Here is a 20,235-nt window from a genome sequence, read left to right on the forward strand (position 1 = left end):
TCTCTCCTCTTTACACCACATTTTTCTCATTTATAGAAAAGACCGAATACTTTATATTTGTCGCATCATTAATATGTAGATAATCTATAAATTTCAATGAATTGTGTAAATAAAGTGAAGAATCTTTGAGCTTTTAGACAAAGAAGGCACTTACTTTTTATAAAGAGTTTGGTTCCTCCACCAAAAGTGTACCACAGTGATACATTACTATGAAGGCGTCGTACAAAAACCTCTGTCACACTACAGCGAACACACACACACACATATACACACACAAACACACACACACAAACACACACACACACACACACACACACACACACACACACACACACACACACACACACACACAGTGCAGTAATTGTCATATTTACAGAACACAGTTGTATGACTAAAAGTTTTGACTGGAGGACAAATAATGAATGATGAATGACAGATTAGTGATGAGATTCTCCTGAGAATTTCCAAGATATTAAACAAATCTCTCAAGTTTAAAATTCTTTCTGATTAACGTATTTATCCATCTTAGACCTGAAAATTATTTCCAGAAAATCTCCATCTGACTCCAGAAGTAAAATCCACACAATAACTCTGTAGTAGTGTGAGAATAACAGTAAGATTGGGGGAATGTGGTAAAGGTGTTTCCATACTTAGAGGACACTTTGCATTGGCAGCACATGCTTCAGTGATCTGGGAGTGTTTATAGTGCTGTGACTTTAACACTTCATGACTGAGAGCTGCTGCTACAGCAACTTCACCCACAGCTACCATGACTTTGATCCCCTTCTTCATCTGGACACTGATCCTCTGGACTCAAGGTCAGACACTGCTTCATATTCTATCTCTACAATCATCTGTTCATACTAATACACTTATTGTTTCATGAGAAAGACACCTGATAATAATAATAATAATAATAATAATAATAATAATAATAATAATAATAATAACCACCTGATGTATTGTCAGTATATGTTTATGGAATTATGATTATGGAAATTATACCATAAATCCATGACGATATATATATTCCTCATAGTGTAATAAAAAAATAAATAAGAGTCATCACCGTTAAATTATCTACATGAGCTTTAAATGAAAGACGAGTCAATAATCACAACAGTCTTTTACTGCTATACATGATGACACCAAAATGTCATTGAGATTTATTACAGAATCTGCAAGCTTACTTGTGGCTGCATGAGTTTATAATACAAACACTTCTGTCTTTTCAGAATTAAGCAGATAGAAGTTAATAAACCCCCATTGTATAATGTCCTTAACACATTTTGCAACCTTATTACGATAGTGTATGTTATGTGGCTTTCCTGAAAACTATCACTCTATATCATCAGTATAATTGTGGAAGCTAATTACAATTTTGTCTAATATGTTTTACCCAAAGGTAGAATATGTGTGGGGAAAAAGCATTAGGCCTTAAATAGAACATTGTTGAACACTGATCATAACCTTAGTATGCACAGAGAAATCACCTTTTACATCTACAAACTGAAACAATCAGTCAATTTAGACCAGAGCCTGTAGAGGGCTGTTCCCTTAATATCAACAACATTTTCTAGCCTTTCCACTAAAATAGTATGACCATTGCTGTCAGAAGCTGCACTAAGGTCAAGCAACACCAGCCAGAAGACACAACCCTGATCATAGGTGTAATGATGGGTTGTAAAGCTGAGGATCCATATGCAAGCTTTATTAACTCACTCGTCATACAACAGGCAAGGGTCAATACCAGCAAATACAACAATGTAGGAGAGGCAGAAATCTTAATCAAAATACAGGCAATAAATGAGGGCAGGCGGCAAACAAACGACAGACAGAACAAAGTAATAAACCGGGTAATCAGAGGACAGAGAACGCTCAGACTGATAGGTCAAGTTCAAGTGCAGTTTATATAGGAACTGGGTGATTGGAAGCAGGTGGCAGTGTAATGAGTCCCTGTAAGAGGATTATGGGAGATGCAGTCCAGAAACTATTAGTACTCGGGGGAAGGTTCCCGCTAGTGGCGATTGGAGGGCGAGGCAGGTGCTTCAACCATGACAATAGGCAAGTAACAGGTCATTTCCTTCTTTCACCAGCACTGTTTCTGTGCTATAATGAAGCCTAAATCCTGCCTGAAACATTTCAGGAAATTTATTCCTATGTAGTTTTAGGCATAACTGCTGTGTTTAAAACTTTTATAGGATCTTGATGATTAAGGGAAGGTCTCATATTTGCCTAAAGTTGGACAACTGACAGGGGTTGAGGTTTAACCTCCACGTGTTGAAAAAAACAGGGGTAATAGAGTGGACAATGGATAATCCAGGACAGGATCAAGTTAGACAGTGTCAGGACACCATGAGCACTGAACAAGCATGTGGCACCTGTAACTACACAAATCACTCATTAGCCCCATACACACAGGCTCAGTTCATTTCTGTTATTTCTGTTGTTTCTGGTATTCTGTTAGACTGCTGCAGTTCTGACTGGTTTGCTGCACATCCCAGGATGTCGGTAATATTCGTGTGTCCATGGTCCATACATTGTCTTCCATAGAAGAGTGTTTCTCTCTACATAGATGTGGAAGGTTCATGACCATCATCCACATGAGCAAAAGACTTTACTGGACGCCATAAATGGAGAAGTAAGGAGACATTTCTGATGATGACTGCCAGGGTTGGATTAGACATTCCAGAAGATACTTTCTAAAAATAAATCACCAGACAAAACATGTGATGAGAACTTGTGGCTAAATACAGGTGTCAGACCCTGGATACGGAAGGATTGGAGACAGACCCGTTCGCAGGATAGCTTCAAATGAAAGGGGTTTAATACATAAGGAAGACAAACATAATTCACACTACACACGGGGAACTAACGTAACTATATTAATGAATCCGTGCTGCCATCTGCAATGCGGCTCACATAAATACACAAAAGGACAATCACACACAATGGGGAACAGGTGTGATGACCGGGAGGAGCAGACGAAGGCGGGGCAATCACGTGACAAAGACAACAACAAACGCACATGGGCAAAAGTCCGCGCTGATCCCTGACAACAGGAGAGAGAGGGACTTGAACCTTCACAGTGCTGTTCCTACAGCTGTTCCTACAGAATGAGTAATTATACTGTTTATGATGTTTTTTAATAGGATGTGGGTTGTAATTATTATTATTGCAGCCAATTAAATAAATCACTACATACAATGATATAGAAAAAATACCGATGCGAATTTCAGCATTTTTGATTCATTTTTGTTAAATATAGTCAATGAAGTGGGAAGATGTTTTTATTCTGTTAAAAATGACTGATTTAGGTGCCAAATTTTTTCAAAAGAAAAGAAAAGTATGTTCATTAATCCTAGCTGTTTTTACTGCTGCTTGTTAATAATGAGAAATCCTGCAATAGAGAACCTTCTGCAGAGAATAATTGGTCAGAGTTTACATCATGTATATGTTGTGAATATGTGAAGATTGTGTGTGGATCTTCTCCTCCACAGAGTGTCATTGTGTCGTATCACATCCTCCAACTCAGCACCTGCAGTCGCTCCCAGCTGCAGCAGTTCAGTCTCTCTACAATCTGACTGAGGGAGGTTTTTGTACGACTCTATAACACTGTGTGAACACGCAGCTACTAGGACAGTGGACACTCTGACAGTAGTAATCTCCTGCATCTTCAGTCTGGACTCCACTGATGGTCAGAGTGAAATCCAGATCCACTGCCACTGAAACGAGCTGGAAATCCTGACTGTAGCTGATTTACAAGCTTAATCAGGAGTTTAGGAGCTTCTCCAGATTTCTGCTGATACCAGTGTAAGTAGTTATTATTATAAACTGCTGGATTGGTTTTACAGTTGATGGTGACTGTTTCTCCTGGAAGAACAGATTTCACTGCAGGAGTCTGAGTTACTGTGACTTGACCTCTGCATTCTGAAAAATACACAATAACGCAGCATGAAACTGAAATATTCTAATAGAAACAATAAGTGTATTAGTATGAACAGATGATTGTAGAGATAATATATGAAGCAGTGTCTGACCTTGAGTCCAGAGGATCAGTGTCCAGATGAAGACGGGGATCAAAGTCATGGTAGCTGTGGGTGAAGTTGCTGTAGCAGCAGCTCTCAGTCATGAAGTGTTAAAGTCACAGCACTATAAACACTCCCAGATCACTGAAGCATGAAAAATGAATGCAAAAATAAAAAATAACGTTTTCACTACAGACAACACACGACAGAACTGAAACCAGTAGGATGACAAAAAAGTTCTCAGAATTTGTACTTAAGGTGCTTTCCTTGTTCAATGAAGCATTAAAATATAGATTCAATATGATTCACTACAAGATTACAGTGAAGTAATTTTCAATGTGAACAATTACTGACTGTCAAAAGTGACGTTTTAATTTATTTTTAAATGTCAAAGAAAGTGTTTTATGATTTTATGATTTTTTTAATTGTTGCTGTTGAACAAAGGTTTAATATTGTAAACGTAACATGCTACAGATAAATTATCTTACAAATGAAATGTTATACCTTCCCAAATTGACAGAAAAAACAAGACCCAGAGAAAAAATGATCGATTGATACATAACAAGCTCGCTAGCAGCACTCGTGGAGTCAGATTAATCAGGAAGTAAAGCTCCAAAGATGGCTAAAATGCCTCCTTTTGGGAGCTGCATCTCTCTTGGGTGCTGGAGTTCACCACAGTGCGAGGCTGGTGTTGTCTGAAAGCCAATGAGAAACTATTTTTAACTGTTTTAACCTGCCTGTAAAAGCATATACTGTGTTGGTATTGGTATCTGTGATCTGAAGCTATCTGTCACTATCTGTGATTGCTGGTAATATTTCATGCTATAGATATAGACTGTATTTGAACTGTCATTGTTTTGCTCTCTTTGCTGCTATTGTTTTATCTTAGTGCAGCTTTTGATACCATTGACCATGCTGTTCTATTTGATAGGATAGAACATGTTGTCGGTGTTAAAGGGACAGCCGTCTCCTGGCTCAGGTCTTATTTGACGGATCGCTATCAGTTAGTAGATCTAAATGGTGACTAGTCTAAACAAACTAAGGTAACATTTGGTGTTCCGCAAGGTTCTGTTTTATACAGTATATATTTATAATCCCACACACCCCTCACACACACTCTTCTCCCTCCTTAGTCCTTAGGTCTGTGTTGTTCTATGTAGTTTAAATGTCCAGCTAATCTGTCAGAGTTAGAATACTTGGCTAAGGAAGAATAGCAAAATATCACTAAATCAAGATAAAACACTAAATTGATTGACTCTTGCCTTACAAGATTGAATGCAGTGATAAAATCTAAAGGTGCTTCAACTAAGTGTTAGTTTAGAGATGTGCACACTCATGACCTCTGTTTTTCACACACTCTGTTTTTCACTTACTTTTTTGCAATTTCACAATAAAAGTAAAAAAAAAGCTCTGACATTAATCTTGGTTTAATCTACCTATGGGGGTCACACTACAGTGACTTCTGTGCTGGTCCCAAGCCCGGATAAATAGAGAGGTTTGCGTCAGGAAGGGCATCCGGCCTAAAACATTGCCAAATTTAATCATGCGAATCGTCAATATGAATTTCATACCGGATAGGTCGAGGCCCGGGTTAACAACAACTGCCATCGGTGCCGTTGACCTTCCGGGCGCTGGTGGAAATTGGGCTGTTGGTTGAAGAAGTAGAGGAGGGAGGAGAGTGCACAGACAGAGAGAGAAGAGGAAAGGTAAGAGTGTAGGACTGAGAATAGGAACTCTGAATGTTATTATGACAGGGAAAAGTAGAGAGCTGGCTGATATGATGGAGAGAAGGAAGGTGGAAATACTGTGTGTACAGGAGACCAGTGGAAGGGTAGCAAGGCTCGTAAAATACAGTAGGAGCAGGATTCAAGCTGTTTTGTGGATAGTAAGAGAAATGGGGTAGGTGTGGTCCTGAAGGAGAAGTTTGTGTGGAATGTTCTGGAGGTGAAGAGAGTGTCAGACAGGGTGATGAGCCTGAAGTTAGAGATTGAAGGGGTGATGTTGAATGTTGTTAGTGGTTATGTCCCACAGGTAGGTTGTGAGTTAGAGGAGAAATGGAGATTCTGGAGTGAATTAGATGAGGTGATGGAGAGTATTCCCACGGGTGACAGAGTGGTGATAGGAGCAGATTTTAATGGACATGTTGGTGAGGGGAACACAGGTGATGAGGGGGTGATAGGCAAGTTTGTAGATAAGGAAAGGAATCTTGAAGGACAGATGGTAGTGGACTTTGTTAAGAGGATGGACATGGCTGTGGTTAACACTTATTATCAGAAGAGGGAGGAACACAGGTAGACTACATCCTATGTAGAAGAGGCAATCTGAAAGAGATTAGTGACTGTAAAGTGGTAGTGGGAGAGAGTGTAGCCAGACAGCATAGGATGGTGGTGTGTAGGATGACTCTGATGGTCTGTAAGAGGAAGAAGTCAAAGATAGAGAAGAAAACTAAGTGGTGGAAGCTGAAAAAGGAGGAATGTTGTGAGAAATTCAGACAGAAGTTGAGGCAGGCTCTGGGTGGTCAGGTAGTGCTGCCAGATGACTGGAAATCTACAGCAGAAGTGATCAGGGAGACAGAGAGAAAGGTGCTGGGTGTGTCATCTGGAAGGAGGTGTTGTAAAAAATCTTAGTAGAAATAATTAAAATATTATTCCTTACAATACTATAACCAAAGTAAAGTATTAGGCCTTGCAAAATAGTACAATTGCTGTCATAAGACATATGTAGGTGATGTTGTAGGCCAAAGATGTTTATTGTAACCAGATTCGGGGCTGTCAGGCCTAGTCAGTCTGAGCACATTTGTAATAACAACTTGTTATGTAGAAGGGAAAAGACCATGGTTCCCAGACCTTAGCTCATAAATTGTTATGGAAAATGAAGAAGACCATGGTTCTCAGACCTTGGTCCATAGCAATAACATGTTATGTAGAATGGAAAAAACAGTGGTCCACAGACCTAGGCCCTGAGAAATAAAGGGAGGAAAATCCATAAATGGGCATGTGGTGCTCATAAACTTGTTGTGCAGACTGAAGAAGGCCCAGGTGTTTAGTCTGAGGGCATGAAAAATAAGGGGAGGAAAATCCATAAATGGGCATATGGGTGAAAGGTAATGGGAAATAAGGGGAAATTGGGTCAGTGTATTTAGAAAACATAGGAGGTAAAGCCGGTAAATAAGGTGATATGGCACCTGGGCTCCTAGGAGCGCCAGGGTATATATTGAGAAGATATCTGAGGTTTTTTTGGTTCTTTGGGGGCGAAGGTGCGTGGGTGTGTGGGGGTGCATGGGGGTGCGTGTGCGGGCGCGTGCCCGTGTCCGCGGGTCAAGGTGGGTGTTTTTATTTTTGCAAGGACGTCGCGAGAGTTCTTGTTTTTCTTGATTGATTTTGAATGACATGCTCCTTTTGGGGGTTTTCATTTGTTACTTTTAATTTTTAATTTGTTACTTTTACATCCAGGTCTGAGGAGTTTTCTCAGTATTTTTGTAGTAATTATAGAGTTAACAGTTAAGTTTAACTAAAACAGTCTTTAGTAACCAAAAAGTCTAAGTGTGGAGATCACCCTGTGATGTGTCGACTTGGAGACCGGCTCTGAGTTCCGACAGAGGAAAGGAGATAAGGAGACTTGGTGGTGGATTGAGGAAGTTCAGGATAGTATCCAGAGGAAGGGATTAGCCAAGAAGAAATGGGATATGGACAGGACTGGAGAATAGACAGGAATACAAGGAGTTACAGTGCAGAGGGAGGTGTCTAAGGCCAAGCAAAAGGCATATGACGAGTTGTACACTAGGTTAGACACTAGAGATGGAGAGAAGGACTTGTACAGGTTAGTTAGGATCGAGATGGGAAGGATGTGCAGCAAGTTAGAATTATTAAGGATAGAGATGAAAGGGTGCTCACAAGTGAGTAGAGTGTACAGAGGAGATGGAAGGAATACTTTGAGGAGCTGATGAATGAGGAAAATGAGAGGGAAAAAAGAGTAGAAAGGATGGAATAGGAAGTAGATAAGATTAGAAAGGATGAAGTCAGAAAGGCTTTGAAGAGGATGAAAAGTGGAAAGGCAGTTGGTCCTGACGACATCCCGGTAGAGGTCTGGAAGTGTCTAGGAGAGGCAGCAGTGGAATTTTTAACTAGTTTGTTCAACAGGGTTTTAGAGAGTGAGAGAATGCCTGAGGAATGGAGAAGGAGTGTGTTAGTGCCGTTCTTTAAGAATAAGGGTGACGTGCAGAGTTGCAGCAATAGGGGGATAAAGTTGATGAGCCATACAATGAAGCTGTGGGAAAGAGTAGTGGAAGCTAGGTTAAGGAAGGTGGTGGAAATTTGTGAGCAGCAGTATGGCTTCATGCCCAGAAACAGCACAACAGATGCAATTTTTGCTCTGAGAATGTTGATGGAGAAGTATAGGGATGGTCAGAGGGAGTTGCACTGTGTGTTTGTAGACTTAGACAAAGCGTATGACAGGGTGCCAAGAGAAGAGCTGTGGTACTGTATGAGGAAGTCAGGAGTAGCAGAGAAGTATGTTAGAGTGGTGCAGGACATGTATGAGAGGAGCAGGACAGTGGTGTAGGTCAGACAGAGGAGTTTAAAGTGGAGGTGGGACTGCATCAGGGTTCGGCTCTGAGCCCCTTCCTGTTTGCTATAGTGATGGACCAGTTGTCAGAGGAGGTCAGACAGGAGTCTCCTTGGACGATGATGTTTGCAGATGACATTGTGATCTGTAGTGAGAGCAGGGAGCAGGTGGAGGAAAACCTGGAGAGGTGGAGGTTTGCGCTGGAGAGGAGAGGAATGAAAGTCAGTCGTAGTAAGACTGAGTACATGTGTGTGAATGAAAGAGAGGGAAGTGGAACAGTAAAGTTACAGGGTGAAGAGGTGAAGAAGGATTTTAAGTACTTGGGGTCAACAGTCCAGAGTAATGGAGAGAGTGGGAAAGAAGTAAAGAAGTGAGTGCAGGCAGGTTGGAGTGAGTGGAGAAAGGTGTCAGGAGTTCTGTGTGATAGGAAAATATCAGCAAGAATCAAGGGGAAGGTGTACAGGACAGTGGTGAGACCGGCCATGCTGTATGGTTTAGAGACAGTGTCACTGAAGAAGAGACAGGAGTCAGAGCTAGAGGTAGCCGAGCTGAATATGTTTAGGTTCTCTTTGGGAGTGACAAGATTGGACAGAATTAGGAACGAGTACATCAGAGGGACAGCTCATGTTGGACGTTTGGGCGAGAAAGTTAGGGAGGACAGATTAAGATGGTTTGGACATGTTCAGAGGAGGGAGAGTGAGTAAATTGGTAGGAGAATGTTGGATATGGAGCTGCCAGGCAGGAGGCAAAGAGGAAGGCCAAAGAGGAGGTATATGGATGTAATTAATGAGGATATGAAGCTAGTAGGTGCAAAAGATTGCAAAAGTGTTGAGGATGCAGAAGATAGGGATAGGTGCAGAGAGATGATTCGCAGAAAAATGAAAAAACTATTGTGTCAAAAGACTGATAAAGACCTTCAGGTCTAATCATAAATCTGTCTGTTTTGAATGTATTTCATGGAAATATAGCATAATAAATACTCAGCACTCATATATTCGTGATTATTGAGAGATCTCTAATGTGAGTTGTGAGTTAGTGTGATGTGGTTCTTCTCCTCCACAGAGTGTCATTGTGTCGTATCACATCCTCCAACTCAGCACCTGCAGTCGCTCCCAGCTGCAGCAGTTCAGTCTCTCTACAATCTGACTGAGGGAGGTTTTTGTACGACTCTATAACACTGTGTGAACCAGTAGCCAGTGATGGAATGGTAACTCTGACAGTAGTAATCTCCTGCATCTTCAGTCTGGACTCCACTGATGGTCAGAGTGAAATCAGATCCAGATCCACTGCCACTGAAACGAGCTGGAAAATCTGACTGTCTCTGATTTGCAAACTTAATCAAGAGTTTAGGAGCTTCTCCATGTTTCTGCTGATACCAGTGTAAGTAGTGACCATATGAGCTGTGATAATGCACTGCCTGACTGGTTTTACAGTTCATGGAGACTGTTTCTCCTGGATGAACAGATTTCACTGCAGGAGTCTGAGTTACTGTGGCTTGACCTGTGCATTCTGAAAAATACACAATAACGCAGCATGAAACTGAAATATTCTAATAGAAACAATAAGTGTATTAGTATGAACAGATGATTGTAGAGATAAAATATGAAGCAGTGTCTGACCTTGAGTCCAGAGGATCAGTGTCCAGATGAAGACGGGGATCAAAGTCATGGTAGCTGTGGGTGAAGTTGCTGTAGCAGCAGCTCTCAGTCATGAAGTGTTAAAGTCACAGCACTATAAACACTCCCAGATCACTGAAGCATGTGCTGCCAATGCAAAGTGTCCTCTAAGTATGGAAACACCTTTACCACATTCCCCCAATCTTACTGTCATTCTCACATTACTACAGAGTTAATGTGTGGATTTGTATTTGGAGATGTAGAAGTGAGCAGTATTAAAAAGTTATTCTTTACTATCTTTATGTGATGTATATTGTGTTTCTGACTGTAGAGATGAATCTCATCACTAATCCATCATTCAGTGTTATTTCTCCTCCAGTCTTCTGCAGTGTGTACAGTACACTGTGCTCCAGAGTCAGACGTTTTTACTGAAACATCACTGAGTTTAAACAGCAGAGTGACAAAGAAAACTAAATAATGAAGAAATCTTCATTAATCTTCAAGGTAAAACAACAATTACTGAACTGTGTGTGTGTGATCAAATATCATATATCAGAAGCACCCTGACCCTCAATAAAGAACGCTGGGAAGAGGCCGAGGTGTTCGGCTGTACCGTCTCCCACCACGACACCACTCAGGTCGCCTCGTTCAGAAAGAGCCGCTGTGAAGTCCACTAGAATTCAAGTGTACACTTTAAACCATGCTTAGTAGTCTGAGGTGATGTCAGTGTATAGCTCTGCTGAAATAAAGCTTCTATGTAGAAAGCAGGTCTCCTTCTTCATGAGTGAAGTGTCTTTGTCAGCGATTTGGAACAGCACCTTTAACAGCAGGTCGAGTTCAGCACTGTGTGTTGTGCTTGAGTGAGTTTGGCTGAAGAACCATGAACATCTGCTGAAAGTGGTGATCTATTCTGAGTCTCAGAGCTGTTCATGCAAATGTGTGTGTGTGTGTGTGTGTGTGTGTGTGTGTGTGTGTGTGTGTGTGTGTGTGTGTGTGTGTTCTCACATTTCTTACTTTGTTGGGTCCGGTCACCGGGAGCACACCAACGGTGTGGGGCCCAACTACGTTGTGGGGTCCAAAATGCCGGACCCCACAACGTTTTTTCATTTTAACATGCTCAGGATACTCCCCTGATATGCCTAATGTGTTTTTTTTACTTGGCCCACAACGTAGCAAAAACTGGGTACGAGTGTGTGGGCCCTCGGTTCTCGAGCGCCCCCTAGGTAGATTTGGACCTGTCCGATGGTCCCGGAATGTGTGTGAGCTCACACACACTCTTGTAATTTAAATAAAGTTTTATTGAATAATACGATGTCAGGTGGTTATTACGAGATTTGCTGCTGTGAGAGAAAGGAATTATGGATCTTCATCACGAGGTTTCACAGACAAAGGACCTGCTGTTATGAGTAAGAGGTGAGTTAAATTTAAGATTGTTCATCTTTTATTATTAGGTTCCCAGTTACTTGCAGCTATACTACAGTAATATACAAGGGGAAAGTATACATACTTATCACACGACTCTTATATTGGGTACGCACTGCACCGAGCCCCGATGTGAGATTAGCTGTAGCGCTAGCGTTAGCTACAAACACGGCTAGCGCTAGCGTTAGCTACAAACACGGCTAGCGCTAGCGTTAGCTACAGACACGGCTAGCGCTAGCGTTAGTAACCAACACGGATAGCGCTAGCATTAGTAACCAATACGGCTAGCGTTAGCGTTAGTAACCAATACGGCTAGCGCTAGCGTTAGCTACAAACACGGCTAGCGCTAGCATTAGTAACCAATACGGCTAGCGCTAGCGTTAGCTACAAACACGGCTAGCGCTAGCGTTAGTAACCAACCCGGATAGCGCTAGCATTAGTAACCAATACGGCTAGCGTTAGCTACAAACACGGCTAGAGCTAGCGTTAGCTACATCACGGCTAGCGGACGCTAACCAGCGCTAGCTGTGTTTTTACTAATAAAGCGAATAGCTTGTACATTTATTCATTAATATTTAGTTATTTAAACTTATTCATTTATATATCAAACTGCGTAATTATCAAATAATAGCCCAATTAATTCTGAATGAACCCCAATGTAACTCAGGTCCTTTTAATGTTTAAATGGCTTGGGCCCCATATGGTGCTTTTGTCTGTCCATCATTAACACTTTTAGACACAGAGTTGTTTACAGGAGCTTACAGTTGAGTAACTCTTTCATTTAATCACATATTAAACTGCATTCTGGTGTTATTCCCCTTCTAAACTGGATCAACAAGACCAGTATGTTTGTAAAGATGCAGTTATAAAAACATAAAGGACCATTTGTCTAAAACAGCAGACATAGAAACAACAGGAAAGGTACAATTAATATATGACATTAGCTCTGTTATAAATCCCCCTTCATGGGCATTATCAGGGTTTACAGTGGCAGTTGACAGGTGGGGGAATGTTTGTTGTAACATTGCAGTGTCTATTATAATTTCTAATAGTATCATTTCTTCATTATGGTTTGTCTTTGCTTTTATGGCTAATGTCAGTTGTGCTGTGACTTGGGAAATTAAATAATGCCATCAGTCCTGTTATTTTTTTAATTACAAACACTATCTTAAGTTAAAATCACAGCACACCTGACTTTACTGCCTTTTGTTTACAAGGTTTGACTGTTATATGAATTATAGTTTTTTTAGGAGGCATTTTTTTCATGCTGGCTACTTGTGTAACAATTTGAAAATATTTTTATAGACCCATAATGTTCAAAAAGAAGATCAGAACACGGCAACATCATACATACTGTCAAACAAAAATGGTGGTAAGCAAAATTCTTTTTTTTTTATTTAATATGCTTCAGTTTTCAGCATCAAAACCTGTCTTACTACATGCATAATTGTACACATTCTCAGCTGAGGTTGGTTTAAGACAAGTATCTAAAATGAGATTGCTTGCAGTCCCCTACATGTTATTGTGAGACCTGTTGTAACTTCTATAAAAGCCCCTGACAGGCCTCTGTTATATGCTGCCTCTGTTATATACTGCTGTAGAAATGATTTTGCATGAGGTTACTGTTGGAACTTCAGTGTATCTCCACATTCATGATAACTAAGAAGGAATTACATGCTCATAGTATTGTTCTGTCTTTCAGGTGACTAATAAGCAGCCTTCTCCTGTGGCAGCAGACTCCAAGATGGTCTCTGATCTGAGTACCCTACAAAAATCCCAGGGGGAGGAAGCTACAGTAACACACAGGTAATGGAACAATGTGTAGGCTGTCTTTACTATTCATGTTGAATTGTACCCTATGTAGTTCCACAACCAAGACAGGCAGTTGCTCATATTGGTATTCAGATGTCTCTAGTCAGACTTACACACGTACGTTTCTAGTGTTGCCCTTGTGGGGCCCGCCTGAACAGATTTGTAGGTTTTGTTGTTCGACTTATCTTCACACACACACTCTTGTTTCTAGTCTTGTCCTTATGGGGCCCTTCCGTTTGGACCTTACTTTAAGTGATTGTATTTCATTTAGGCAACAGTCTTCAGCATCAAAACCTGTCTTACTACATGCATAATTGTACACATTCTCATCTGAGGTTGGTTTAAGACAAGTATCTAAATGAGATTGCTTTCAATCCCCTACATGTTATTGTGAGACCTGTTGTAACTTCTATAAAAGTCCATTAAAGGCACTGGGCTCTGTTATATACTGCTGTAGAAATGATTTTACACGACTATATTGTTGAAACTTCAGTGTATCTCCATATTCATGATGACTAAGAATGAATTACATGCTCATAGTATTGTTCTGTCTTTCAGGTGACTAATAAGCAGCCTTCTCCTGTGGCAGCAGACTCCAAGATGGTCTCTGATCTGAGTTCCCAACAAAAATCCCAGGGGGAGGATGCTAACACACAGGTAATGGAATAATGTGTAGGCTGTCTTTACTATTCATGTTGAATTGTACCCTATGTAGTTCCACAACCAAGACAGGCAGTTGCTCATATTGGTATTTTGACTTCACTTTACAGAGTAGGTCATTGGGTATTGGACTTATTCTGACAAACACCCTTTCAGATGTCTCTAGTCAGACTTACACACGTACGTTTCTAGTGTTGCCCTTGTGGGGCCCGCCTGAACAGATTTGTAGGTTTTGTTTTTCGACTTATCTTCACACACACTCTTTTGTTTCTAGTCTTGTCCTTATGGGGCCCTTCCGATTGGACCTCACTTTAAGTGATTGTATTTCATTTGGACAACAATTTTCAGCATCAAAACCTGTCTTACTACATGCATAATTGTACACATTCTCATCTGAGGTTGGTTTAAGACAAGTATCTAAAATGAGATTGCTTGCAGTCCCCTACATGTTATTGTGAGACCTGTTGTAACTTCTATAAAAGCCCCTGACAGGCCTCTGTTATATGCCGCTATATGCTGCCTCTGTTATATGCTGCTGTAGAAATGATTTTGCATGAGGTTACTGTTGGAACTTCAGTGTATCTCCACATTCATGATGACTAAGAATGAATTACATGCTCATAGTATTGTTCTGTCTTTCAGGTGACTAATAAGCAGCCTTCTCCCGTGGCAGCAGACTCCAAGATGGTCTCTGATCTGAGTACCCTACAAAAATCCCAAGGGGAGGATGCTAACACACAGGTAATGGAACAATGTGTAGGCTGTCTTTACTATTCATGTTGAATTGTACCCTATGTAGTTCCACAACCAAGACAGGCAGTTGCTCATATTGGTATTTTGACTTCACTTTACAGAGTAGGTCATTGGGTATTGGACTTATTCTGACAAACACCCTTTCAGATGTCTCTAGTCAGACTTACACACGTACGTTTCTAGTGTTGCCCTTGTGGGGCCCGCCTGAACAGATTTGTAGGTTTTGTTTTTCGACTTATATTCACACACACACACACACTCTTGTTCCTAGTCTTGTCCTTATGGGGCCCTTCCGATTGGACCTTACTTTAAGTGATGGTATTTCATTTGGGCAACAGTTTTCAGCATCAAAACCTGTCTTACTACATGCATAATTGTACACATTCTCATCTGACGTTGGTTTAAGACAAGTATCTAAAATGAGATTGCTTTCAATCCCCTACATGTTATTGTGAGACCTGTTGTAACTTCTATAAAAGTCCATTAAAGGCACTGGGCTCTGTTATATACTGCTGTAGAAATGATTTTACACGACTATATTGTTGAAACTTCAGTGTATCTCCATATTCATGATGACTAAGAATGAATTACATGCTCATAGTATTGTTCTGTCTTTCAGGTGACTAATAAGCAGCCTTCTCCTGTGGCAGCAGACTCTGAGATGGTCTCTGATCTGAGTTCCCAACAAAAATCCCAGGGGGAGGATGCTAACACACAGGTAATGGAACAATGTGTAGGCTGTCTTTACTATTCATGTTGAATTGTACCCTATGTAGTTCCACAACCAAGACAGGCAGTTGCTCATATTGGTATTTTGACTTCACTTTACAGAGTAGGTCATTGGGTATTGGACCTATTCTGACAAACACCCTTTCAGATGTCTCTAGTCAGACTTACACACGTACGTTTCTAGTGTTGCCCTTGTGGGGCCCGCCTGAACAGATTTGTAGGTTTTGTTGTTCGACTTATATTCACACACACACACACACTCTTGTTCCTAGTCTTGTCCTTATGGGGCCCTTCCGATTGGACCTCACTTTAAGTGATTGTAGTTCATTTGGACAACAATTTTCAGCATCAAAACCTGTCTTACTACATGCATAATTGTACACATTCTCATCTGAGGTTGGTTTAAGACAAGTATCTAAAATAAGATTGCTTGCAGTCACCTACATGTTATTGTGAGACCTGTTGTAACTTCTATAAAAGCCCCTGACAGGCCTCTGTTATATGCCGCTATATGCTGCCTCTGTTATATGGTGCTGTAGAAATGATTTTGCATGAGGTTACTGTTGGAACATCACTCACACAACAGGCTCCATTCAATTTATATGTGAATTTTTAACTTGAAAAAAACTTATCTTCCAATTAAAACATGAAAAATATGTTCAATAAATTTCGCTGTCTTGTGTAGCAATGTACGTAGAATCTACTCCAAATTTTGTGTTTCTAACTGTCGCAGCACAAAATCTGTGGAGATTTACCTTCAACAGCTATTTTTAGTAGTTGGTCAAGAATGGGCTAACTTTCTTTTTCTTTCTACCTAGGTAAACAAGCTGTTACAAAAAGAATCTGGGCACCAGACAGGTAAGGAAGACTGTCAGCAGTGCATTGCTGCAGAACCTGAAGCCCTTGGAAGCAGAGAGTGGAAAGTGGTAAAATATCTCGTTAAACACCGCATTGCTTCCCACAGGAGAAAATTACAATGAAAGATTGTAAGATTTGTCTAAACACTTTAATGTGTGTAATGTTAATGGTGTTTATTATTTTGTATTAGTGTTTTTGTAGATTCTCATTGTTATGGAAGCTGTATGATCTTTCTTCTCCTGAAAGCTGTGTATAACAATGGGTACACACAATGTTCTGGACCTGAATTTATGTGATCCTTACATTTATTATTTGTTCGGGTCCTGTGATCAGGATCACACCAGTGAAAGCTCATAGGTTTTGACAAAGCACACTGTGATTGGTGTGTTTCTATTATTTTGTATAGTTTTCACAGGGTTGATCTGAAAGATGTATATTTTATTTACTTTTTTTTGTACTGAAACTGCCTGCACACTATGTTCTAATTTATGTGGAACTGCCTTTTTTCAAATATAAATACATGCTTCTTGAGGACAAAACCTGTTGTTAAGAGACTATTTTATGCCATGTTCGATGTAAAATATTACTTTTTGTTAGCCTGGCAAAGCCTGATTTTAACGCAGTATGGTGTTTGAGAGGTTTGATTTGGAAATTCACCATGAATTTGGACCAGGGTCATTATCATCGTGTTCATACCCTGTCTAGTTATTGATGACAATCAGGTATGTCGGTTGGTGCAAAATAAATGGATATGGGATGTAGAGGATGTAAATTAGAGTAAAATCCCTGATGCAGTCCTGGATTTAATCAAGTTCAAACCAAGAAACTCTTAATATCTCTAGATAATTTTTTTGGTCCCTGCTAAGCTATAAAAACTTGAAATATGTGAGTGTGTGAAACTGGACCTCACAAGGGTACCCCGCTAGAAACTGGGCCTCACAAGGGGCCAAAATCCTTTTTTGAAAAAGTTTAGTATTTTAATAAATTGAAGTGATAGTTATGATTAGGATTTTTTTTTGGTCATGCCTGATTTTTTACAGAGTTGTAGAAGCATTGGAAAGGGTGGACCCCATAAGGGTACAAAAATGAGGTGGACCCCAGAATGTGAGAAATGTGAGAATGTGTGTGTGTGTGTGTGTGTGTGTGTGTGTGTGTGTGTGTAACTCAGTAAATCTTCCTCTTTATGTATTGAGCAGGATCACTTTCACTTCTTATTTCTCTTATTGGTCAGAATTTGCATCAAACAATTAAACATTTCACAAATTCCAATAAAATACATTAAAGAATAAACTGATGTAAAAAACTGAAAATAATCGTAGAACAAATTTTCTTTCATCACTTTTGGATAAAGCAATAAAACATTCATTCAGGGACAAAAACAATATTTAACTGGAGGGGAAGTTTGTGTAATGTGCTACTTCTAATGTAAATGAAATGTCAGGAAGAGATAGAACATTAGTCAAGGATCATGGATAACACTGGGTCATCAACAGGATGAATAGAGAGATATAATAGAGAGACAACTGCATGCTACATGTCTCCTGACAAAATAAAGCAGCAGACTGGAAGGAGACCTGAAGCAGAGGACAGCACAGGAAGTAGAAATGTACACTCTGTCACAGGGATATTTACATTTACAGGATTTGGCAGATGTCCTTCTCCAGAGTGACTTCCAGAAGTAGAAGTGCTTTGTAATCTCCAACAAAACACATCCTCATGGTCTAATAAAATATTATGAAACTAAATCAGTGTTCATGGTGAGTTAGCATTAGTTAGTACAGCAGTACAACAACACTAGATGAGGAGATTTAGAGAAATAAAGTTCTCATTATAGTGTTTGGTGTTTGAATGGAGTTGGGTATTTTTTTGAAGATAGACAGTGACTCAGGTTTTCAGTAAGAGAGAGAAAGTTAAATCCTCCACACAGGGGCCAGGAAAGAAAAGAGTCTTAATGCAATATGAGGAGAGAAGGTGAGATGGTGTAAGTCAAGAATTCTCCATAGAGAGCACAACATATTGACATGGAGAATGGCGTGATGATTATTAAGAGATGTCTAATGTGAGTTGTGAGTTAGTGTGATGTGGTTCTTCTCCTCCACAGAGTGTCATTGTGTCATATCACATCCTCCAACTCAGCACCTGCAGTCGCTCCCAGCTGCAGCAGTTCAGTCTCTCTACAATCTGACTGAGGGAGGTTTTTGTACGACTCTATAACACTGTGTGAACACACCACCACTGTGCCAACTCTGACAGTAGTAATCTCCTGCATCTTCAGTCTGGACTCCACTGATGGTCAGAGTGAAATCAGATCCAGATCCACTGCCACTGAAACGAGCTGGAAAACCTGACTGTAGCTTATTTACATATTTAATCAGGAGTTTATGAGCTTCTCCAGGTTTCTGCTGATACCAGTTTAGGAGGTGACCATACGAGCTATGGTGAGATACTACTGGATTGGTTTTACAGTTGATGGTGACTGTTTCTCCTGGAAGAACAGATTTCACTGCAGGAGTCTGAGTTACTGTGACTTGACCTCTGCATTCTGAAAAATACACAATAACGCAGCATGAAACTGAAATATTCTAATAGACACAATAAGTGTATTAGTATGAACAGATGATTGTAGAGATAAAATATGAAGCAGTGTCTGACCTTGAGTCCAGAGGATCAGTGTCCAGATGAAGACGGGGATCAAAGTCATGGTAGCTGGGGGTGAAGTTGCTGTAGCAGCAGCTCTCAGTCATGAAGTGTTAAAGTCACAGCACTATAAACACTCCCAGATCACTGAAGCATGTGCTGCCAATGCAAAGTGTCCTCTATGTATGGAAACACCTTTACCACATTCCCCTAATCTTACTGTCATTCTCACACTACTACAGAGGTATTGTGTGGAAATGCTACTATATACAAAAAAGTATATTGAACAAAATGCAGCATTTCTGATTTTTTTTTGTGAATTATTCTTTAGTACAGTCAATAAAGTGAAAAGGTGTTATTCTTATTCAAGTTCAAGTTCACTTTATTTATATAGCACATTTAAAACAGCCATAGTACTGACCAAAGTGCTGTACAATAAAAGAGTGTTAGTTAAAATACACAGAGAAAAAAATAATATACTAAGACAAGAGAAAATTAAAGCAAAATAGAATTAAAAAATATAATAATACACACTAAAACATTAAAACAAGCAATAATAGAACATTTAAAAAACAATAAGAAGAATAAAAATGAAAAGGAAATATAGATATGCCAAGGAAAAGAGATTTTTAAAATGGACAGAGAGGGTGCAAATCTTAACTCTATTGGCAAATCATTCCAAAACTGAGCCCCAATCACTGAAAAAGCTCGATCCCCTCTACGAATAAGTCTTGAAAAGGGAACAGTGAGGACATTCTGGTTGCCTGGGCTTAGGCTTCTGGAAGGGGAGTAAGGATGTAATAGTTCAGATAAATAAATATGAGCTTGATTATGCAAGGACTTAAAACAAATAAAAGTATTTCAAAACGAATTCTGTATTCAATAGGCAACCAGTGAAGAGTTCTCAGAAGAGGGTTTATGTGATCGCTTTTACGCTTTTTTAAAAGATATCTAGCAGCAGCATTTTGTACTCAATGTAAACGGTTAATTTGAGTTTTGGCGACACCACAGTATAGAGAGTTACAACAGTCTAGACGAGAAGTGATTAGAGCATGTACTGCCATCTCTAAGCTTTTGTGAGTTAAAAAGTGCTTAATTTTTGATAAAATGCGTAGCTGATAAAAACTCGATCCAATGACAGTGGAAACTTGTTTATC

The 20,235-nt window shown here is 39.9% G+C and overlaps 1 protein-coding gene and 4 gene segments (V, D, J or C); 1 reads left to right on the forward strand and 4 right to left on the reverse strand.

Annotated features, from left to right (window-relative positions):
- The window catches only part of LOC125138407, a 143,991-nt gene that overhangs the window by 91,482 nt on the left and 32,274 nt on the right, over positions 1–20,235 (reverse strand).
- LOC113657301 (immunoglobulin lambda-1 light chain-like) overlaps positions 1–20,235 on the reverse strand; it is a 129,857-nt gene that overhangs the window by 88,716 nt on the left and 20,906 nt on the right. The gene's annotated exons all lie outside the window — the stretch shown is intronic.
- LOC113657303 overlaps positions 1–20,235 on the forward strand; it is a 117,127-nt gene that overhangs the window by 62,558 nt on the left and 34,334 nt on the right.
- LOC113657987 overlaps positions 1–20,235 on the reverse strand; it is a 61,634-nt gene that overhangs the window by 38,634 nt on the left and 2,765 nt on the right.
- On the reverse strand, positions 3,662–4,178 carry LOC125138378. The segment is given in 2 exon segments: positions 3,662–3,930; positions 4,041–4,178. Coding segments are annotated over 2 exon segments (303 nt in total).

Source organism: Tachysurus fulvidraco, chromosome 10 (genome assembly GCF_022655615.1).
Source record: "Tachysurus fulvidraco isolate hzauxx_2018 chromosome 10, HZAU_PFXX_2.0, whole genome shotgun sequence".
NCBI classification, from domain to species: Eukaryota; Metazoa; Chordata; class Actinopteri; order Siluriformes; family Bagridae; genus Tachysurus; species Tachysurus fulvidraco.